Genomic DNA, 22,429 nt, shown 5'->3' with positions numbered 1-22,429 from the left:
GCTCAATGTCCAAGTGGAAACCAGTAACGTGTGGTGTCCTTCGGGTCTGTACTGAGACCAATACTATTTAATACCTTCATCAATGACATGGACATTGGGATTGAGGGCACCCTCAGCAGATTTGCAGACAACACCAAGCTGAGGGGGGCAGTGACACGCTGGAGGGATGGGATGCCATCCCAAGGGACCTGGACAGACTGAAGAAGTGACCCCGTGTGATCCTCCTGAGGGCCAACCAGGCCAAGTGCAGCATCCTGCACCCGGGGGGGGGAGGCAGCCCCCGGTCCCACCACAGGCTGGGGGTGGAGGGATGGAGAGCAGCCCTGCCGAGAGGGGCTCGGGGGTGCTGGGGGGGAAAGCTGGCCAGGAGCCGGCAGCGTGCGCTGGCAGCCCAGCGAGCCCCCGGCATCCCGGGCTGCATCCCCAGCAGCGTGGCCAGCAGGGCAAGGGGGGATTCTCCACCTCTACTCTCCCGAGACTACAGTTGGTATATGGCATCCAGCTCTGGGGCCCATGGCACAAGACAGACACATCCGAGTCCAGAGGAAGGCCACAGCAATGGTCAGAGGGCTGGAAGACCTCTGCTATGGAGGAAGCTGTTCAGCCTGGAAAAGAGAAGGCACAGTGGCAGTGCACAAGGCTGGGCCGGATGGGGCTTTGAGCTGCCTGATCGAGTGAAAGACGTCCCTGCCCATGGCAAAGGGCTTGGACCAGGTGATCTTCAGAGGCCCCTTCTGACCCAAAACATTCCATGATTCTATTACTCTCTGATTAGACAGTGACACACCATACACACAGTGGCAGAAGAACTTCAGCTTCTTTCTGCTATAGACAAAGATGTTCCTCAAAGAAAAAATCTGGTTCCCTTTAAGCAGTGAGAACCTTGCGATTTTTCAAAGCCCTTGTATGAAGGGCTGCAAGTACCATGTGAGTCACAAGAGGGCAGTAGGCACACAGGCTTTGGGGTTTTTTTCACCGTTTCTGGTAGGAAATTTTCCAACCAATTGACCAAAAAGAATCAGGCAGCATTATCCCTGCCACATCTTGGCTGTCCGGTTATCGGCATTCTTGGGGATGGCAGAGTGGACAGGAAAGTAAACAGCACTCTCCTTCTGGAAGTGATGAACGTGTCAGAGAAGGAGCCTACATAAAGCCCTTTCTTGTAGCTGGGCTAACATCTCCAGGGTTCAGAACCCAACCACGGAGCAACCACAAGAAATCACTCAGTCACTGTTTGTGATGCAAAACAATCAAATAATCTGCCAGCAGGTTCCAAACTCCAAGTGCACGAACTGAAAACTAATAAATATGATGGCACAACCAGTCATGGGGGTCAAATGCTGCCCAGGAGAACACACATTTCTGCATAGATACTGTCTCTAATCACCTGCTTACTCTCGATCCTATTTTAATAATTGTTTTTACCAATTGCTGTCAGCATACCTCTGTCTTAATAGCGCCTCAGTCTCAGATCTTCTCGCAGTGGCAGGTTATACCAATGCTATTCTTAGATTCAGAATATCCCAGACTTGCTTCAACAGCAAAAACTCAGCCAGTTTTATTGTTACACTGCCAACACGCTTGTTCCAACAAGATGTTAACACATCTATTTCCCCACAAAATACTGGCACAAAACCACATCCCCTGAGCCAACGCAAAGATATGCAATTTTTAACTCTACAGTGATCCAAACAAGTTATACCCAGCTAAGCAGCGGTGCATCAGACCCTCCCCCATCTCCAGCTGCCCTGTGTCTTATGCTCAAACTGCAACTCTACCAGAGCACGCTTACACCACCCTTTATACGCAAGACCACCCTGTCCTTAAACAAATCCTTATTACTCCCTTTCACAAGGCCGCACATCTGACCACCCTTCCGACACTGCTAGGCTCGTGCAGTCAGTTCAGCTCTCAGCCACACCATCCACGAAGCCCAAATCAGCCAATGCTTCAGCTAAGCTTCTACGTGAGCGAGGTGTGCACAAGCCAACGCCTATCTCGCATCGTTGGTGCTGCCGAGCTTCGACAGACTAATGTGCAGTTTGACCCTAGAGAAGCCCACGACTCCAAAGCGAACTTCGCAGCTCAGCAGAAACACTGCAATTAGACTGCTCTGTAACCGAGACGTGAGGTGGACACACCTCTGCCATGACAGGACAGGCTGTGCCATAAGCACAGCAAGATTCTGACTAAGGCAGAGAATGTCGCGGTGATGCACCATCTCCATGACAAACAGATGGACTGTAGCCAAGTGAATAGAAGTCTTAAGAAAAGTATGAAATGGTACCTTACATCTTGGAAGCCCCCACTTGACCTAGAATACTAAATTACACCTGGAAGCTCGCTGTACATCTGGAAGCCATCACAAAAAACACAGCTCTTGCCAACAGCATCCCAGTGAACTCCATTTTGTGGGGGCAACAAGTTTGAATTAGTCCATCTACGACCCAAGAAACGAAACAGAGTTGTGGAGTGTATACAACCACTGACACTTCTTTGCCTATTGGCCCTTTCGGCATGCAGGCAGCAGTGAATTATTAGCCTTTTGCACCTCAAAGGAGTGGCTCCGAGAAGCGGGACCTCCATGAATAGCCAGGAACCACAGCTGGCCGGGCAGGATGTCTCTTGGTAGTTGAAGTAACACCAGGGAATGTTCCTGCACTAAAACTCAATCATACATGCTTTTACGTTATTAAACCTGTGCCTGGTTCAACCACTCGCTCTCCCAAATGATTCCAGCATCCAGATCAGGTGTTAGTATCAGCTAGGAAAAATTTTAATAACCAGATTCCATGTAACCACCCTGCTTGAGGGAATAAGAGTTTAATAGCATGGAAGCGGTTAGACTATTCCAGCTGGCCTTAGGACCACAGAACAGCTCAAGTACAGATGTAGCTTACGTGTCCCACATGTAAATGCCAAAGTCGGAAACCCCACAGCTTTACCAATGCCATCTGGGGAGAATTTCAACAAAGGGATAGGCTGTAACAGGAGAATATCATGGAAGTACCTCTGGGAAGGTTTTTTTTCAAATCTGGGAGGCATAGGAGAATGAAATGAAATCTAAGATAGATGATCCATCTAATTCCCAGGACCCGTTTGTTTCATTGTTTTCAAATAAATGAAAGAACTGTCTTGGGGCAGAGCGTATATCTGGATTAATTAAAATAACATTACCACTCTCTATAAACCTGGCCTTACACTGGGGATTTTGTTTTGCTGAATAAAATTAGAGCAAAGTTGTTTCTAAAAGTGAATCAATAGGGAGAATTAGCCTTCTTGTTCATGGGAGCCAAAGGCGGAGCGCTAAGACATGCTGCAGGCAAGCCACGTACAAACCACAGAACTGTAGAATCATGTAGGCTGGAAGAGCCCCTCAAGACCAACTGTTGACGTCGCACTGCCCAGCCCCCCACCAACCCACGTCCCTCAGCACCACGGCTGCCCCTCTGTTAAACCCCTCCAGGGATGGCGACTCCACCGCTGCCCCGGGCAGCCTCTGCCAGTGCTTGATGACCCTTTCAGGGAAGACATTTTTCCTAAGATCCACCCTAAACCTCCCCTGGCGCAACCTGAGGCCGTTCCCCCCTGTCCCATCGCCTGTTCCTGGGGAGCAGAGACCGCCCCCCCTCGCTACTCCCTCCTTTCAGGGCACTGTAGGGAGCGAGAAGGTCTCCCCTCAGCCTCCTCTTCTCCAGGCTGAACACCCCCAGGGCCTTCAGCCGCCCCTCACCAGACGTGTGCTCCAGACCCCTCACAGCTCTGTTGCCCTTCTCTGGACACGCTCCGGCGCCTCAATGTCTGTGGTGTCGTGAGGGGCCCAGAACTGAGCACAGCACTTGAGGTGGGGCCTCACCAGAGCTGAGCACAGGGGGACCATCACTGCCCCAGTCCTGCTGGCCACACTCTTCCTGGCACAGGCCAGGGTGTTGTTGGCCTTCTTGGCCACCTGGGCACACTGCTGGCTCATACTCATGGTCAGTTACTACGGCTCTCTCGGCTACCATGGCGAGATTTGCACCAAGCGTGTTAGAAATCTCAGTCAGCTGTCGAAGCCTGGCTAGCTACACTAGCCTCTCGCCACGGGTCACAGAAACGGTCACCGCCAGAGCCCAGGCTTCCGAGCAACAAAACCCCGTCCCCATTCCCTTCGCAGGCAATGGAAAGAGCACATGGGCTCCAACGTCCGGCTTTCCTAGCTGCGAGGTGAGGCTGAGGTTTCGCAGTCAGCAGTGGTGCCACCTACACGAAATGGGATTTGCTCGGATGCGTTCCCTACGTGCACAAACGTCATTCTTTGACATAACTGAAAGGGCGACACGTCTGTGGGAGCTAGAACGGCCCACTGATGCCTCAGCTGGTACGGAAAGAGAAAAAAATACTCATTACACTATTAGTAAGCCAAAACTCTATCCTCAGTAACAGATGAGCTGGAGCCCTCATTGTTTCCTAAATGAAAGGCTGTTTCCTACTGTGCTGTATTTCAAATATACTAATTGCTAAATAACTTAAATTTAGCACAAGTGACTATAAATTCTAAATCCAAATACTTCAGAAATACTTCTTCCAGAGCATAATCATGACCGGAGTCTAAACATTTAATTTTAGGTCTAAGATTATCTAGGCTCATGTTTACAGTTGAATTAAGGATTATTTATACTGTTTACATTATCTCAAATTAGAAACAAATCCTGGAAGCAATTAAATTACAACTAAAATGTATAAAGAAATAAAAAGCTCTTTTAAGATTGCTACTACAACATCTACTCCAAACATTACATGTAATGGAAAAATTTTGGAAAACAGTGATACCAGTAAGCGCAACGGTGAAACTGATTTGCAAACAGACTACATGTACAGACCCAACCACCGAGTGAGGGATTTGTTAAACTAGTACTATTAACACACTGAGAAAGCTTAAAAAAAAAAAAAAAAAAAAAAGGGAAAATAGTAGAAACGCCGTATTTCATGTTTTAGAAAAGAAATAGGTCATCCTTGCTGTTGTTCTGATGGGGAGCAGAAGTATCCCCTCGCGTAGGGGGAATAAACTAAAATTGTGGAAAATCCTTTCATTGCTTAAGACCTAGACGTACTATTTTAAATCATTCAGACTTTCTTAAAACCTCTTAGGTTATACAGTGTACATTCCCAACCCCCTCCCTCTGACCCCCCCACCCCCGCAGCCAGCGCAGCGCAGCGGAAAGCACTGTGCTAACGAGCGACGCAGCAGTCCTGCGTTGGTGACTCTTACTTGTTGTGGGAAACAGGTCCGTACAGAATGCTCTGTGTATCCAAAAGAAGGCCCCTCAAACACAGCTGTTGGAAGTTTTAGAACTTCTTTCAAAAACTGATCAAACTTTGTAAATATCATTAGTCCATTTGAATCTGATATTTGAGAGAAAATATCTGTAAGAAAAATATAATAAAACCCTACAGTAAATACATGCTTACTAGAGAGAAGAAAAAAAAAATTCAACCCATTTAAACCCCAAGAAATTTCTGCTTTTGTTTTATTCTTATCACTTGCTACTAAGATAAAATTTATAAATGAATGTATTTGAACATACTACGATATAAACCTTGCTGTTTCCTCCACCCCATGTCACCCCGTCTTGAGCAAAGATTCTGCCAGTGCATTAACTGTAGCAGCAAGAAAGCAGAAGCCAGGAGCCATTATAAAAGTTAAGAACATTACATCTTCAGGGTTACGCCTGCAAAATAAAACTATATAAAATCCTTCGAGAAGTCTCCTAGAATTAAAAAAACTTGTAAAAATCACAAAGTCAAAACTGGCCAAACTCCTGGCAAACCTGGTGCCCGCCACGGGTGCGCTGCGTTAGGTAAGAGGCGTTAGAAGAGAGCAGGAGAAGCGGGGCGCAATGACCTCCGTCCCCAAGGGCACAGCACAGGAGCCGCACAGCTGAGCGTGTGGGGAAGAAGAAATCTGGTCTAATTTTATATCAGAGACACTGCGCGCACTAAAGAGCTCGAATAGGAACTTTTGTCCTCACGCAAGGAGAAGGTTTGTGATGAGACGAGGTATGCTTTTTCATTAGCTACGTGGGGCTAAATACATTTCTGACACCTAACAGAGGATGGAGCAAGATGTTGAGCAATCTTGAGCAGGTATGGAAAAAGAAAGGGAGGGAGGGTGCCGGAAGGTGGCAGCGGGAGGGCAGTTGTGCAGGTGGTGTCACTGCCCTGTCACACTCCGAGCGGTGGGCACGTGGGTGGAAGGACGTCTCCTGAGCCTCCTGCTCTGGAGCCCCTCTGTCCCCGCACTGCACCGAGCTCGGCTCCTCCAACCCATCAGCTCCGGCCATTCTGCGCCACCAACCCAACGCTCCCAGCTCTGGCGTCTCGGGAAAGGTGTAACCGCAGGAGAAGAGGTGTAGATAGCATTATAAGAAAATGATGTCATATAAAATACCAGGAGAGCTGCATGCAGACAAAGCAGATAAAAAATCTCCTTGGAAAAGACAAATCTCTCCAAGAGCAAAACTGGGTCTCTGATACACTTGCAGAGTCAGATTGCTTTATAAAGGAAGATTTCGCTAATAAAAGCACTAATTTTAGTAAGACCTAAAATTTTCCAAGATGTGACAGATACCAGAATTCTTCACTAACAGCCACTGAGTCATCTCTGAGGTTATTTAAGACACCATCAGTAACTGAACATCAAAAAGGATATGTTGACACAAAATAAGCTTAATTTAAGTGATCAAAACTAGGTTCATAAAAAAAAAAAGACGATTTCAGAAAGGCATATTTCTAGTAAACTGGAGCAATCATTCCAATCTCCTGAATGAAGGGGCTGATGAAGAAGCCTACAGTATATAAGTTAAGGGTGATAAAGCTGTCTGGAATTTTGTATCCCTGGCTAAACAGACAAGCTTGAAGTGGAGGTGTAAAGCCCTTGTTGAATAATCTTATAAGGCATATTAGGAATAATGGGAGGTGGAAGAAAGGAAAAAAAAAAAGAAAAAAAGATAAACAGGGGTCGGGGGGGACCCAATTAAGCCAAACAGAAAAACTGAATTTACCCTGAAAGTTGAATGTGGAAGAAAAGTCAGGATCAAAACCATAGAACGATTTAGGTTGGAAGGGACCCTGAAGACCATCTAGTCCCCCCCCCTGCCCTGGGCAGGGACACCTCCCCCCAGCCCAGGTTGCTCCCAGCCCCATCCAACCCAGCCTTGAACACCTCCAGGGATGGGGACACATCCCTGCTCGCAAACGAAAGCTATGGAAGCAACTGAAACTAATTAGAGAGCCAAACTTCTAGAATCCTAATCCATTCTACATCAACGTCACTCCAGAACTGGCACACGCACAAAACCTGAAGGTCTGGTAATGAATCTGTCAAGGTGGGACTGGTAGAACATGACAGGAACATGACAGTACTTGTACTTAAAAAAGGACAGAAATCTTCTGGGTAAATGCAGTCTATTAATCTGAACTCAACAGTTTGCAAGACTGAAATGATTTTAAGGAGAAAGTTAATTAAAGCTATGGAAATAAATTGAAAATGAGATTAAATAGAACAGGCTCTATCAAGGGTAAATTTAAAAAAAAAAAATAAAAAAAAAAAAAAAAAAAAACCCAAACCCTACTAACCTATATCTTGCGGTCATAAAAATGTGGCTTTATAGTCAAAGTAAAAGTTGAACTCGTTTACATGGGAAACTTCCACATGGGAAATTACCAGTGAAATTGGAAAAGATACAGATTAGTAGGCTATAATTATATATTCATATGCCCTTTTAAAGGGCAGTAAATTACCCTCAAAGAGAAAACCTCAAGCTAAACAGAGGCTAATGGTGTAATTTCTCAGGAGCCCACCTCAGGATCACAATGGACAAGTGCTAATAAAGTTTCCTGATGACAAAGTATTATATTTTAATTCTCATATAACATTTCCGTTCAAATACTACTATGCTAGAAACATAATTTTTTTTTTAAACCAGAGATAATCACAAATTTGGAACTGCAGAAAGCACTGCTCCATTCCAAGGATACCAACGTAAAATGGTATTTGTGCAACTCACAGTTTTCTTTTTCTGAATCTTTGTAGTAGAATTTTACATTGAAAAGAGAGCCCAGAATATCACATTCAACCTGCCCAACAGTCCTCTTGAGAGCCTCTCCAGCTGCTTACAACTGCCAAAATTGGCTGTTCTGTGTTTCCCAATCAAGGCATCTGCCTGATGCTTTGCATGGTTTCAGCTGAAGGCTCTACCATTGCTCCGATCAAGTTAAAACCAAAGCAACAAAAACCTGGCAGCCTCATTTTCCAGGGTCTTGACCTTGAGCATATCCTGTGTCTCAATTCCTACAAAGTTGTCAGTTTTTATCATACAAATTCATAAAATACTTGTTAAAGACTACATTTAATATGAGCAAAAGCCAAGAAAATAAATTTGACAGATTAATTAGTTTGACTGTACTTTTTGGGGTGGCGTGTATGCAGGTTTTTTTGTCATTAACCCAAAGTATTAAGGTCAAAAGGACAATCCAAGGAAATACAGGCCAGTCAGCCCCACTTCGGTTCCTGGGAAAATCCTGGAGCAAATCATCTCGGCACACATGCCTGGGCAGATGAAAGAAAAGGTGACCGAGATCCATCAGTATGGATCTACTGAGGCTAAATCACACCTGACCAGCTCGACTGTCTTCTGCAATAAGATGACAGCATTTACTGGGATGTCACAGTCTGCGTGGGTGAACCAGCAGATGGGCGAGTAGCTGGTTGGAGGATCAAGCTTGGAGGGTAGAGGATAACAGGTCGAATTCTACATGGAGGCCACTGCTGGAATCTGTCCTGGGTCATGTCTGGCTCATCATGTCTATCAATGATCTGGGAGAAGCACCAGAGTGCCCTCTTGCCGAGGGTGCAGATTACGCCAAATTGGGGGTCCAGGGGATACCCTTGAGGGGAAGGGCTGCCATCCAGCAGGACCTAGACTGGCCAGAGGAATGGGCCGGCAGGAACCGTATGAAAGTCAAGAAGGACAAATGCAAAGTCCTGCCCTTGGGAAGGAAGGGACTCTGGCAGCCATACCGTCTGGGACCTGCCTGGCCAGGGAGCAGCTCTGCTGGAAAGCCCTTGAGGGTTTTGAGGTCACATGCTGAACATGAGCAGCAGTGCGCTGTGGCAGCAAAGGTGGCCAACAGCAACCCCGGCTACATGGACAGGAGCTCAGCTCATAGAGGTGAGTGATTGTCCTCCTCCACTCAGCACTTGTTAGACCTCCTCTAGGTACTCTGTCCAGTTTTGGGAACCCCCCCAGAATCAGAGAACTGTTGAGAATCACAGAACGTGAAAGACAAACTGAAGTGAGCTCTGGATGGTCAGCGTGCTGGAGCACTTATCCTCCAAGGACAGGCTGAGGAAACAGCAGTTGTTCAGCCTGGAGAAGATAAGACACTGTGAAGACCTACTAACACCACCCAAGCACCTACAAGGAGATTATGAAGGTGCTTTTGGAGGAAAATTGAGCGATTCAAGTTTGAACCAGAGAGGTCGTAAGTCTGGGACAGATCCTAGAGAGACCAAAGGATCCAAGAGGCTCCAAGAACCAGCTACTAGATAGACTACACAGAATGGTCAGGGTTGGAAGGGACCTCTAGAGATCATCTAGTCCAACCCCCAGATGAGAATGTCAGGCCAGTCACTGGGGGGATCCATATCATGCAGGTACGTGCATATATGTACATATTTATGCCACTAAAAGGTTTCACCCTGATCAGGTAGCCGGGGGGAACAGAACCAGGCCGCTGGTGCGCTTCATGTCTGCGTGGCTGTTGTCTGCCTGCGTTGATCCCTGTGGCTCTGTGTGCGTGTTCCTACTGGGATCACATGCCCACCCTCGGCGCTGGCGGACTGGGGACAGGACGCTGCAGCAGCCTTAACTATCAGATCAGGTGTTGTGGCAACTCCTAATGTTTGTCATAAACAAACCAGATGTTAGAAATCCTGTATAAAATCATGCACTGAACTTGTTCAGTTTGAATAGATGTGATACCACAACAAACCACATATTATCGCTACTACTCCTTTCGTCCGCTGATTAGGACTAAAACAAATAACTCCCCTTTCACCTCCACTCCTCCAAAACACCCTCTCCCCCAAGTCAAAACCCCATCTATAGCCCGTTAACTTTCGGAGCCTTTGTTATCAGAAGGGTAGTATTTAGCATCCATTATTGTATGAATTTTTAGGGTGAACTTCCTGGTGAGAGGAGAAACAGGAGCTAGCGAGGCAAGGTAGCACCACACCGGTAGAGCCCATCATTAGAGAAGTCGGGCAGCCCTTAAAACGAACAGAACGGAGTCTTGATGTACTTGAAGTTCTGTTTGCAATTTACTTGCAGAAGTGACATGGAAGGAAGCACTAATTACTTCACATTGAATCTACTTGGATGCCAAAGTGAAGTCATCTGAATCCACAAAATTTGATATTTTTATACGGCATTTGGTTGGTTTAAAAAGCTATGACAAAAATCAAAGTCCAGAGCAGCAGGCTGGGTTTACAGCTCCTGCCTCGCACAGCACATAAAGGAACTCCTCGGCAAGGAGTATCATATCCCAGGAGATGTGTCTCTTTTCCAGAGACAGCAAAGCGGTATCATTGACCAACTCCCGTTTACAGCTTCCCAGATTTGCAGAAAGCCTGGTGTTCCAGCTGAGCCGGGGCTGACCGCCTGCTTCGGAAAGGGAGCGGAGGTGATGCAGGGGTGGGAGTGGAATCCAGGGAACAAGTGAACTGGAAACAGAAGCAGCTGACTGATGAAATGGGTCAGTGGCCGGAGAGACAGGTGGGAAAGACGGGAAAGGGAAAAATACCAGACAGCATATTCATAATGATCAGAAGAAGCAATAAAGAATATGAGCACAGCTGAGGCAGATCAGATCAGAAGTCTGTTTATCCCAAGAGCAGATGGCTCAGGCAAGCCCAGAATATTCCTCCGCTCCCTGACAGTGTCTCTGCATTCAGCAGCCTTCGATGAATTGGCCTTCAGTGAAATTGGTTCAAGGAGTAATCAAGTGGTGTAAGTGTTTGATACCGACAACATCCTTTGGTAAAGTTGAAAAAACTACTGGGTCTTGTTGCTTCATTCTGTCACTGCTCATTTCAGTCACTGCCCTTTAGTTCCTGTACTGGAAGGGAGAAGGAACAGCTGAAGAATCCTGCTGTATCTAGCTGTTCTTTGTACAGAAAGCTTTCTCTGTCTTCAATGGTCTCTGCTGTTGTTCTCAGAAACAAACTGGAAAGGGCAGAGTACCGGACAGGGGTACTAGAGCAGCACTCATGGATTTACGTGGTGCCTCTACCTCTCCACTCTGTCCTTCACGTCCTTCCCCTCTGGAACATTTCACGTGGTTTTAGCCATTACTAAACAGAGCTTCAACATCTTCATAGGAGCACAGCTCCACCATCAGAGGCACAGCCCCACCATCTCTCAGCTGAGCAACATCAAGTTTCTTCGCTCACCTTTCTGTGCATCACGAGGATAACACTTCACCCCTCCAGCACACACCACTTCACATACGTTCACACTGAATTTCACCTTCCGTTTCATTTCACAGTTACTCAGTGCTGTCAGATGATACTACAACTCGTCAGTCTATTTTAGCTTGTACTACACTGACTTTGTATCAAATTGTCACCTTTCACTGTATTTTTCCACATCATTTATGACAGTGTTAAAACCAGTTTAGGTCCAGCAGTATCCACCAATCTCAATATACAAAAGGGATCTTTATCGCTCTTTTTTTGGTTCCTTTTAGCCAATTTTCTACCTGCATAAAGACCCCACCTTTCCTCCCTTTCATCAAACTTTTAAATGTCTTTAAGCATTTGATAAGGGACCTTCCTGAATGCCTTTCAGAAATCCAAGAACTCTGTATCAGCCAGAACTCCTTTGTCCATCTGTTCAGGTTTTTTGCCTTTAATGAACTCCTGCGGTTTTATAACGCATCCCTTCACAGAAGCCATTTCCCCCAACAATAAAATCTCATTTATCCATGCAGCAACTAATTCTATTCTTAATTACCAGCAGCTTGCCCAGACCGTGTGTCAGGTGTACAGGCCTGCAGCTCCCACACCTCCCCTCCCAAACTTCGCCTGACATTTCCCTCTTCCCATTCCCTTGCCCCTTAGGAAGTCTGCAGAAAGACAAGTAACCAACAGTTAATAGTTCAGCTAGTTTATTACTTTTCTTGAGTTCTGGTGATATGTAGAAAGGTATTCTGCTAACAATACGACACACTTCCTCTCTTCTCCTCTGCCCTCAGAAGGGTTACAAGATCCTATCCCGAATCTCAGATTTTCTCCAGCATTCCACAGAAAGCTGTCCTATGACCTTATCTGAAAAGTTTAATTCTAACCTGGTTTAGAGAAAGCTTTTTCCTCCTGCACAGATTTCCTATACTCCTAAAATCTCAATTCCTAGTTAGCCAAAAATCCCCTTTTCCTGAGCAATTTGTTAACCATGCACCGAGATTCCGCCTCTGTGGCTAACCTTGCACGTGGCACTGTGGGCGTTTTAGCGAATAACAGTGAGGCGGTTCCAGCCTTTAACTTTCTCTCCAACTAAGCAGAGACAACAAGCACCTGAGGGGACAGAGGAGCATCCACGGCAGACGGTGCATGTGAAGAAAGTGCCATGACCATACAAAGCAGTGCCAAATCTGTTACAGTTACAGATAAAGAAATTTTTCTTTCTCAGTTGAACCATGAGATACTACACCTGACAGAACAACAAAAAACCCCTCACCAAACCCAGGCTTTAAATAGGTGTGGTCAACAGTTAGTGTCCCCTCATAAGAATGAGCCCAGAAACATCCAATGGTGGGAAGTCAGTGTGAGTGACATACTGACAAGCCAGGGAGAGGAACTGAGAGTTAACGCTGAATTAAAAAAACAAAGAAGTGTTACTGTCCAAAACACATCAAATACAAAGTCACATGCTCTTTGAAAATAATGCTCCACCTCCCAAGAGAAGTGCACCAAGGAAACAGGGAGAGCGGACAGTGGAGGGAAGACCCCAGAAGTACAACGCCAACCAAAGGCCAGCCAGTACGCTACAGGCAAGAGTAAGTACATAACCAGCACAGAACTGAGCTATACCGAGGCAGCACTGTTCAGTGAAAGTACTCAAAACCTTTCCTCCAACATGTATGAAAATCAGCTAAGAACTTTTATAAAGAAGAAAGTTACAGTGGCAAAGGAACCAGGAGCCAACGGAATAAGAAAACAGAAAAAGGAAGCTTCAAATGCTATGAAGAAAAGCAGACATTACGAAAAGACAGAGAGAGAGAGAGACCAGTAAATAAAATGCACAAGTTTTAAGTTTTAAAGCGAGACACATCTATTAAATAGGACTCTTAAATGAGGTGTCCTTAAAGTGAAAGCATCTTAACTAGCCACCTTTTGAAACAAACCTTGAGGCTTAATATAACTTCCAGAAAGTTATCTAGGTCTTTGTCTGAAAACATCAAAGGTTTCCTGGTTCCTAGAACATCGAATTCCAGTGGTTAATTGCCTTTACCGCTAAAAGGTCACATTGCTGTTTTCTTGATGTGTTTCAGTATTGTCTTGCTAATTCTAGAAATAATGCTCCTTTTCAGTCCCAGGCCTGTGCTGAACTGCCCATCTACTGTAACCTCTGCAAATCTTACCCGAATTAAATCCAGAGGCGATATAGCCTCTTTCCACCCCAGTGTTTGATCGTACGTATTTTATGGAGGTAATGTGTTTGTTAAAAATGCTTAAGAAGTCTTAAATATCCCCTGTCATATACGCCCGTCCCCTTTATTTAACACTAATCTTTAGTTACCTGCAGCTTTTTTTTTCTTCAATTGGAGTTTTATAGTTACTACCAGATTAAAAAAACCCAAACAAAAGGTATTTCCTGGTACTGAAACCTGTGCAGCCCTAATATCAATATGTGCATGCAATGATTTCTCACTATCTATTTTTCAGACCTTGACATGTAGTTTAATTCAGCACACTAGTATTTCACATTATTATATTTGCTTTAAAATTAGCAAAGAAGCTTAATGGTGTAGAAGAGTCTAAAGAACTATTTCTTGTGAATGACAACCATGGAGATTAGGAGGAACGAACTATTAAAAGATAACTTTCATAAAGGAGACTGAGGGTGAGGTGAAAATGCCAAGACCTGAACAGTAAAATCTGGCGCTGGCAGTGAGATTAACTTCACAGCTCTTCAGGGTGGAAGTGAAATGGGAAAACACTCATAACAACAGTGCACCGTGCCACTAAGAAAGAGAGAAGAACAAGAATTACTACTAAAGGACAAAACCAATGTTTATGGGTATCACCGATTCTCTGCTGATCCAGCAGAAGGCTCACTCAAACAGGAAAAAAGGAAGTAAGACTGATGAAGAGAGAATAAAAAAAGATTTAAAAACTAAGAACTGAGAAGCTGGAATCACAGAACGAGAAGATGCGGAGAGCGCCTCTGATGCAGCAGAGATACACAGCAGCAGCCCAACATCCTCAAAACAGGGGAAATGGCAACGAATTTGACAGTAAACGTAAAACTTCAGGTCGGATTTTTCTGATAGTAAAGAAGTGCCCAAGCATTTCAAAATAAACAAATGTACTTGCAAAGGCAACTCAATTACAAACTCGGTATGTTTTATGGCCAGCAGATGGCATGTGTGACAAACACATTAATGTAGCAAGCTTCCTGCCAGAACACAGACTGCCGAGTAAGCAAAAAAGCTAGCTTTCAGGGCTTCATACAATAACACATGTGGGCAGTCATGGAAACAAAGTAGTTCATAAAATAGTTTGATTTGCATGAAAATACTTACATCGTAGTTTGTCGAGTATTTTACCGCCACACATTGTTGCTAACATAGCTTTCACTGAAAACACCGTCAGCTTCCCATGGCCCTCACTGTGAAAAAAGATTGCAAGGTAAGTAATTACTCCAGAGAATGGCAAGTAACAACAGTACTTGGGGGCTAGGAGGAAATTCATAAACGCCCTCCATTAACTGCTAAGATCTGCCAAAACTATTTAATGTAACATTAAAACAGTAATAACACTAGCATTTTTAGTATACTGGAAGAGTTAACAAGGGTCTAATCGCAAATCAAATTTTCTTGCAGAATGATGAAAAAATGCACAGATAAAGAGACCGCCATTTGTCTTGTCTGTCCCGTAACTGTCCTATAAAAAAGTAACGTTAATTATTTTTTTTCCATTAAAATACATTTGTTCACTGTAAAACATCTCATTTTTTCCTCTGCTACCCTTTGTCAGTTGTTTTAAATTTTTACTCCTGGATTTAAACTCTGATGTTCAAATATACATTTCGTTCTAAAACCAGTAGAGGAATTGACAGATAACGGAGAAGTCGTATGACATCCTGAATACACCACATAGAAGAGGAAAAACATCAACAGTGTTTTATTCTAATTTAAGATAATAAAGCGGCTGTGCTATCGGAACCGACGGCACCTTTGGGGAACCCTTTTCTAGCATCAGCAAGAGAAGGAATTTGTCCCTATGGAAAGCACGAAACCCCCATTCAGCAGGGTGTGATATGTACAACCAGCGACGTGTGTTACTCCTGTTACCGGAAAGAAAGAAAAGGATGAAATTAGGAGGGAATTAAGTCATGCACAGACGAAGGCTCGCTGAGGTAAAGCACAGCGCAGCTGGTATCAGTACCGGCTTCTCCCAGCTTAGTGCGGGCCCAGAAGGCACCCCGCTCCCTGCCCCCCGAATTCCCCTTTCACAGCGACAAGACAGGAGTCAGAGACCCTCCAATGTGTGACGTTAAGACAGCCACAGGGCAGTGATCTTGGTGTAAACCCTCTGTTAGCAGGAAGTTGGTTGAACGTCGGTTTAATGGCACACAGAGCAAAAAATTGTGTGTAAATATGGGTAAAAGGTGTTGGAATTCTGAACAACTTATTGTCAAACAGAAATGTACTGAGTTGTTATCGTCAACTATAAACAGCAATAGTGGTGATAAAACAACAAGAAAGGCAAAGTCACATCCAAAAGGAGAAAAAGAATTAAAAAAAGTTCATGTAATTATAATTAAACTTATTGGACAGGTAATTTGTACTACCGTGGACAATACGACGATGGGGAAAACACATGACGAGTGCTGAAAGAGATGTAGAAAAACTTGGGAATACTTCTCAGTGGAAATGAGGTGCATATTTAACATTTGCACTTGGAAAGTGTTAAGAGTAGAATTATTCCAAGTAAACATTGGCTCATGGTATCGAAGTAGTGACAAGGTCTAATGTCGGTGACAGACGAGCAACCAGATGGAGACATCAGGAAGAAACCAAATAACTTTTTCCCCTTTCACACTCAGAGTTAATAGGCAAATATTATCTTCTGGGAACATTTCACGCTCCACAGTGAGGTAAAGGCTCTCAATCTTTCTCAGGCTGAGAAGTATCTGAAATACAACATGCTGTTTCTCTAATACAGACTCAGAGTATCTTTCAAATACTCCCTCTACAGAAGAGAGGCGATCTTTCCTCGAGCTACAGCTGCAGGGAGATCAGTGAAGAGGAACGGCAACTCGAAGGCCATCACTTTGTTGATATCCAGTACCCTTTCAACTGCTCTTTAAAGAAGTTATTTCAAGCTATATAACTGCTATAAAGTTAACAACAAGGTGAAGACCTCAGCTATCCTATTTTGTTTCTGACTTTTAAATAGCTTTCTAAAAGGATTAAGTTGGCACTCTCTCTGTGTGTAAAAAACAGTAAGACGTGACTACATCTGAAACTGGCTGTCTGAAAAGTTCATCCTCTTCAGGCCTCGGCCTCTGCTTTTTCTGAGCAAATCCTACCAGCTAATTCAAATCTCCTTACCTTACAGTTTCAGCCCCCCTCCTTCTCTTCTTTTTTATGCATTTTCATTTTCTCTCAAAAGAGAGTTCGGCTTTGAATTAATCAAAAGCCATCAATAGCACCTCACAGGATACAGTCTTATCCTTGCAAAGGTATCTTATGGTGCCTCCAGATATTAGGCCTGCTTCTGCCGGCATTCTGTTTATTAATCAAGAAAAAAAAGCAGGACTCCTCCCCCTGCCATCTGGTAGAGGTGTAAGCAACTTGCCAAAATCAATTTTTGTACCAATGCTATTCAACGCGCTGAACTCCCTAAGGAAAGGAAAAAGGGCAAAACTTTCAATATGATTTTGGAACTCCTATGACAATCAGGAGTTCTCAGGATTGGCAACAGAACTGGGCGAGTTGTTTAAAAGAGACTGGGCTGTGTGCATGGGGCTTCTTCCAGTTGTCCGAAGAGAGCCTCATCCTCTACTCCTTCCTGCCCAGGGGGTCCGTAGCAGACGCCCACAGCAATGATGTCCGTGTCTGTCTGCCCACTAATCCCGAACCTCCCAGCTGGCTCCTCCTGGTTCCCCAGGCAAAGCTCCATGTGCTCCAGCCATGCTCTCACATAAAGAGCAACTCCCCCTCCTCGGCTGTCCCTCCTAAAAACCTGCTGCAGCGCTCCAGTTGTGCCAGCTCTCCCACCGCGTCCTCCAGTTCCTCCTGCGTGTTTCCCACGCTGCACGCAGTGCTGTAGAGCCGCTATAGAGAGGCACCCGCTCCCGCTGATGTCCCGGGAAAGGCACGAGAGCTTTCTGCGTAATGCTGATCTGCAGGCATTTCCGTACGTATGCACATATGCCCCTTCCAGCTCTGCTGTGCTGATTATGAGGCTCCTCCTAATCGCACCACTCCACGCTGTGCTTGCCAACTCACTTCCTCACTCTCTTGTTGGCCATCCTCTCCCTCCCCCTTATTGCATGCTGCTTTATTACCAGCATACAGTCTGGTGTGATACCTACATTTTAAAAAGAATTTGGAGCAACTAAACCCACTGTCAAATCAAATGTGATTTCTATAAATGAGGAAATAAAAACCTAACTGCTCTGGAACAGTCAGATGGGGTCAGGGAACGAGCCGTTACTCTGGGGTGGCAGTAACAGGTCAGGGACTTTGGACAGCCCCCAGAGGCTCTCAGGGATAAACTGTCAAACACCCATGCAATGCTCTGTGGGAGAAAGCAGCGAAGAACATCACACCACAGCTGTTCCACCTCACGCCTCACCGCTGATGCGGCACGAGCCACCGCTTCTGCACCATGACCAGGGTTGCTCTGTGGCTCCCAGCGAAGTGTTCATTGTGAGCATTTTTCACACTTACCTAACACAAGCTCCAACTTAAATGTTTGGTGGAATGCTAATGACTTTGTGATGTTACCACCAGCACCATGTTGTAAGAAGCTGTAGCACTATGTGCATTCAAGCAACCACACAGCTACCCCAACGATGCAATTCCAGTGCAGGGGTGTAGTTTGGTGTTTTGTTTTGTTTTGTTTTTTTAAATAAATATCTGCCATGTTGATGAACTCCTGGAGAGGGAGCCACAGCCCTGTCTCTCCTCTTGTTCTTGGTTCTCCCGCTGCTCAACGCAGCAGCATCCCAGCTCCTCTCTCAATCCCGTGTGCCAGCCAGAGGAAGCAAAAGAGAAGCTGATGTTCTGTGCTGGGATCGAGCATCCTGCTTGGCTTCCAGAAGAGGCAGAACTTGCAGGGTTGGGAGCAGTGGGGGAGAAAAACATATCTCTAACTAAAGCCTCAATCTTTTGATCCAGCTCCTCAAAACATGAACATTTCTATTTAGAAATTCCATATTTTCTAGTGTGATCTGTCTCAGAATAACCAAAACCATCAGCTAACCCTTACAACTTGTCTTACAACTAACACCAAATCAGAACTAAACAGAAAAATATACATTTGGTTCTGTTGTCATGGCAGTCTTCCTGCTCTGAGCTCTGTGTTGTTTTTATCTGTTCTTAGCGAGACAGGAATTGTTCTGAAGCCTTGGACTTTTTTGGGAGGTAACCTAGCTTCTATTTGGTGACAGTAAGAAGTAGTTACATTACAAAAGAATCAAAGTCTGGGTATTATAAACAGAACAACTATTTGGCATATTCAGTGCTGCAGATTGTCTTGGGTAAAACTCCTCAGTCTCTGTGACAGCATCCTGGCCACAAGCCGTTCTCTACTGCTCGGAGAGAGGGCAAAAGCAGAAGAGAAAACTGAAATAATAGCTGATTGTGCGAAAGATAAGGCAAAAAGTAAGAAGTGCTAAACAACAGTGAAAGATTTGCAGTTGCTGCTCTGAGACCCACAGAGACACATCTACTCAAGAAGATTAACAGACCGAACCCTGAAGAAAGGCCGCCAAGGAAACTCATAAAACTGGACACAAGGAAACGCCTAGACAGTGCCCTGAACAAGAAATCAAGCTTCGTCCAGCCAAGAAATGAGAATTAGCCTCTGTGGGGTCACAGCATGTTAGAATGGGGTGCAAGCTGACTATCAAAACAAGGGAGCGTTATAAAATGGTCTTGATCAAGATTCAATAAAACACTTTCACTTTGTAAAACAGTGCTATACCACCATGAACATAACATGTTCTACCACAGTCTGCAGAATACAGCTTCACTTCATCTTCAGTTCAGATACACAGCTTACAGCACTCTGCAAGTCCCAGAAGGCACTAACTCATCTTTCTTAAGAGAGCAATTTTTAAGACGCAGCATTGCTGCTGTGGCAATGTAAATCTCTGCAGGCACTACTGTGATATTAAATATATGTGTGTGCATGCGCAACACACAATTTCATGAACTTGAGAAATAGCATGCGGACAGTTTGCCAGAGACTCGTGCAGTTGTTGGCTGCATTCATCTAACTAAAAGAGAAAATTAGTTTAAGAATACTAGAGGAGTTACTAGCCTGTCATATGCTGCTATCATGAAGTTGAGGAGGAGGCTGATGGATTGCTCTACACTGATTTGGTGAGTAGAAGGAAGGCGTTTGTTTAGCTGGTAGTAGATGGATGAAATGATTGTTTCTAGTCGAGACACGTTGATCTCTGTGTTATGATCCAAAGTGTTAAGGCCATTATCTCGGAAGGCTTCAATCATATTCCAGATATCAACAAGATGAACTAAAAATAAAGGAAAAAAAATTAACTTCTATTCTGCAATGCATGCAAGCTTACTTTTATGGTACTGTTTCTAAATATTATGTTAGCTTTTATTTTGGAATGAACAGTTACTTATTTGTATTCAAAGTGCGAGACAGACTCTTAATATTCATACTCATAGCCCGTGTCAGCTAGTTTAAAGTAACAGAGCAGTGCCCAGACATCTTGCGTGCCTTTTATTCCACCCTTCAACACCCGGGTGCTCTGACATAAAAGCTTCATAAAGGAGAAAAGCAATCTTCCATCATCATGCAGTGTGTTTTAGCAGAGTTAGATATTTTCACTTGAGAAAGACATCAGCCATATTCCAAACGCACTACAAATTGGTTACAATAATTTTGAACATCCTCATGCTGACTAGTAGTTGAGTATTGAAGGAGGAACTTGATGTTCCTGTTAAACTATGACTGTTTCCAGTTGATCCAGTTGCCAAGTCCAGAGCATAATGCTTTGTAAACATAGGTTTAGAACTCCAAAGCCTTTCTCTAAATTACCCTGCCATATCTTAGTGCATATCTAAGAAGTGTTAACAACGTAGAGAAAAAGTTTTCCAAACCCACAGTAAGTGCTCTGCAAAACCACATTAAATAATATTTTAAAGCGTTTCAAAGCTTGAAAAGTATGCATGACAGTGGGAGAAGACATCTAAGGATCAACAGTAATCCATCAGTCCAAACTGAACGTCCTCCAACAGTTACAAGGGACAGACTTATTCGCTAGCTTCACAACTTTTGTTATCTTCCCTAACTTACAAAAAAGGGTCTGAAGTAAGAGTGTGATCTGTAACATTTCTTACATAAAACTCATCTTTATATTTCTCATATAAAACCCCCACAACAATAAAAGCCAAGCTACCTATTCACACCCAGCATATGCCCGGATCACTGTGTGGTCCAGACAAGGATCATAAATGCACAGCCTCATCTATACATACCCGTGTGGTAAAGGCTACTCAAGGCATATGCGTGGCAACAGTTAATCGGGCCCAAAGTGTGCACTGTGCTATAATTAGCATTTCTTAATATCCCTCTACCAATTAAGTGATATTCTTAATTCAAAAGCGTGAATTACAGACAAGAACTAACACTTTTCCACAGGAATTAAAAAGTCGTAAGCCATCCATCAAACTAAAGGCACTGCGGGTACTGCCACAGGAGCCCGAAGAGCCACACGCATCCCGGGGGCAGCTGTGCTACGGCGAAGCTGCAGTTTGCAGTTGCACGTGTCCTCTGCAGGACTCCTCAGCTGTCCTCCTGTCCTCCTCCACACCAGACACACGCTAACCCCGCTTTGCTGGGAGCAGGGACCTATTCCTATGCATGCCGGTCTGTTCCGCTCCTTGCTTTGTCCAATCCAGCACTGGCAGCAGGATGCAAAGTACTATCACCTATTCCTCACGGACTAATCCTTGCTGTGGAGAGCTGCCCAAGGGCAAAGGACCAAGGAAGAGAATGAGAAAACTTATGCTGACTAGTATGGTACAAACTTACAGAATTTTTTACTGTTGCTACATTTCATATATGCCACCATGACCAGATGCAGACACTTCCATGGCAGCGCCTGTATTACGCAGCCCCAGACGCAGGGCTGTGCCTGGCCATCAGGCGGTTTGCGGTACACCGTGATGGAACAGGAGCTCCAATAGCTTGCGACTGCCTGCATCCAACCCTTGGGACAACTGAAATACGACAAGCTGGCCTATATTTTAAATTTTAGAAACAATAAAGAATAAAACTGAAGGTATTACAGAGTATTGGACAAAGTTCACTGCCTCTTTTTAATTATATATTTAATCTCTGTTTAGTTTAAGTAACAACTACCATTGTCTGATAAAATGTTTGCTTACTCTTGCTATACTTAAAATGCACACAGGTAGAATATTTGAAACAATCATGCATGAGAAATTTTTGAAGATAAAGAGCAATTATAACTTACGATTACATCTTTTTTGTACAAACCGCAGTTTACAGGCTGTTCGATACGTTGAAAGTCTGATGACATCAAAATTCTGTGCTCCTATGAATAAAAAAAAGTTTGTGTTTTTCTTTCCTCTGTAACAGTCAGCTTATCTGAGAGAATTACTTCAAAAATGGTATGAGTGTTTCTTCACATACATCATCTTTGTCATATGAACGTGACAAAGATTTTCATTAGGTATCTCATGGTAAAGTGATTTTCAGCACTGTATTATAAACTGACCTAGGTTTGAGACTGATATGAGTACCTTAAAAGGAAGCAAGAATGAAGTGGTGAGTGGGTAAGGAAGAGGACTGCACTGATATTAGAAGACACGTGCACAAAAGCTCAGAGACAAAGAAAAGGGGGGTTGGTACTCCTACCACCATCTGCATGGC

At 44.4% G+C, this 22,429-nt stretch overlaps 1 protein-coding gene across 1 annotated transcript in view; it reads right to left on the bottom strand.

Annotated features, from left to right (window-relative positions):
- The window catches only part of DTNB (dystrobrevin beta), a 216,009-nt gene that overhangs the window by 170,191 nt on the left and 23,389 nt on the right, over nucleotides 1-22,429 (bottom strand). Inside the window, 4 exon segments of the mRNA XM_082481519.1 lie at nucleotides 5,252-5,406; nucleotides 14,848-14,933; nucleotides 19,823-20,036; nucleotides 22,011-22,091. Of these exon segments, the coding sequence (XP_082337645.1) occupies nucleotides 5,252-5,406; nucleotides 14,848-14,933; nucleotides 19,823-20,036; nucleotides 22,011-22,091 (536 nt within the window).

This window comes from Vanellus vanellus (genome assembly GCF_965231255.1).
Source record: "Vanellus vanellus genome assembly, chromosome: 3".
Lineage (NCBI taxonomy): Eukaryota > Metazoa > Chordata > Aves > Charadriiformes > Charadriidae > Vanellus > Vanellus vanellus.
The sequence above is the reverse complement of the archived record's forward strand: the minus strand, read 5'-3'. Positions and strand labels throughout refer to the sequence as shown.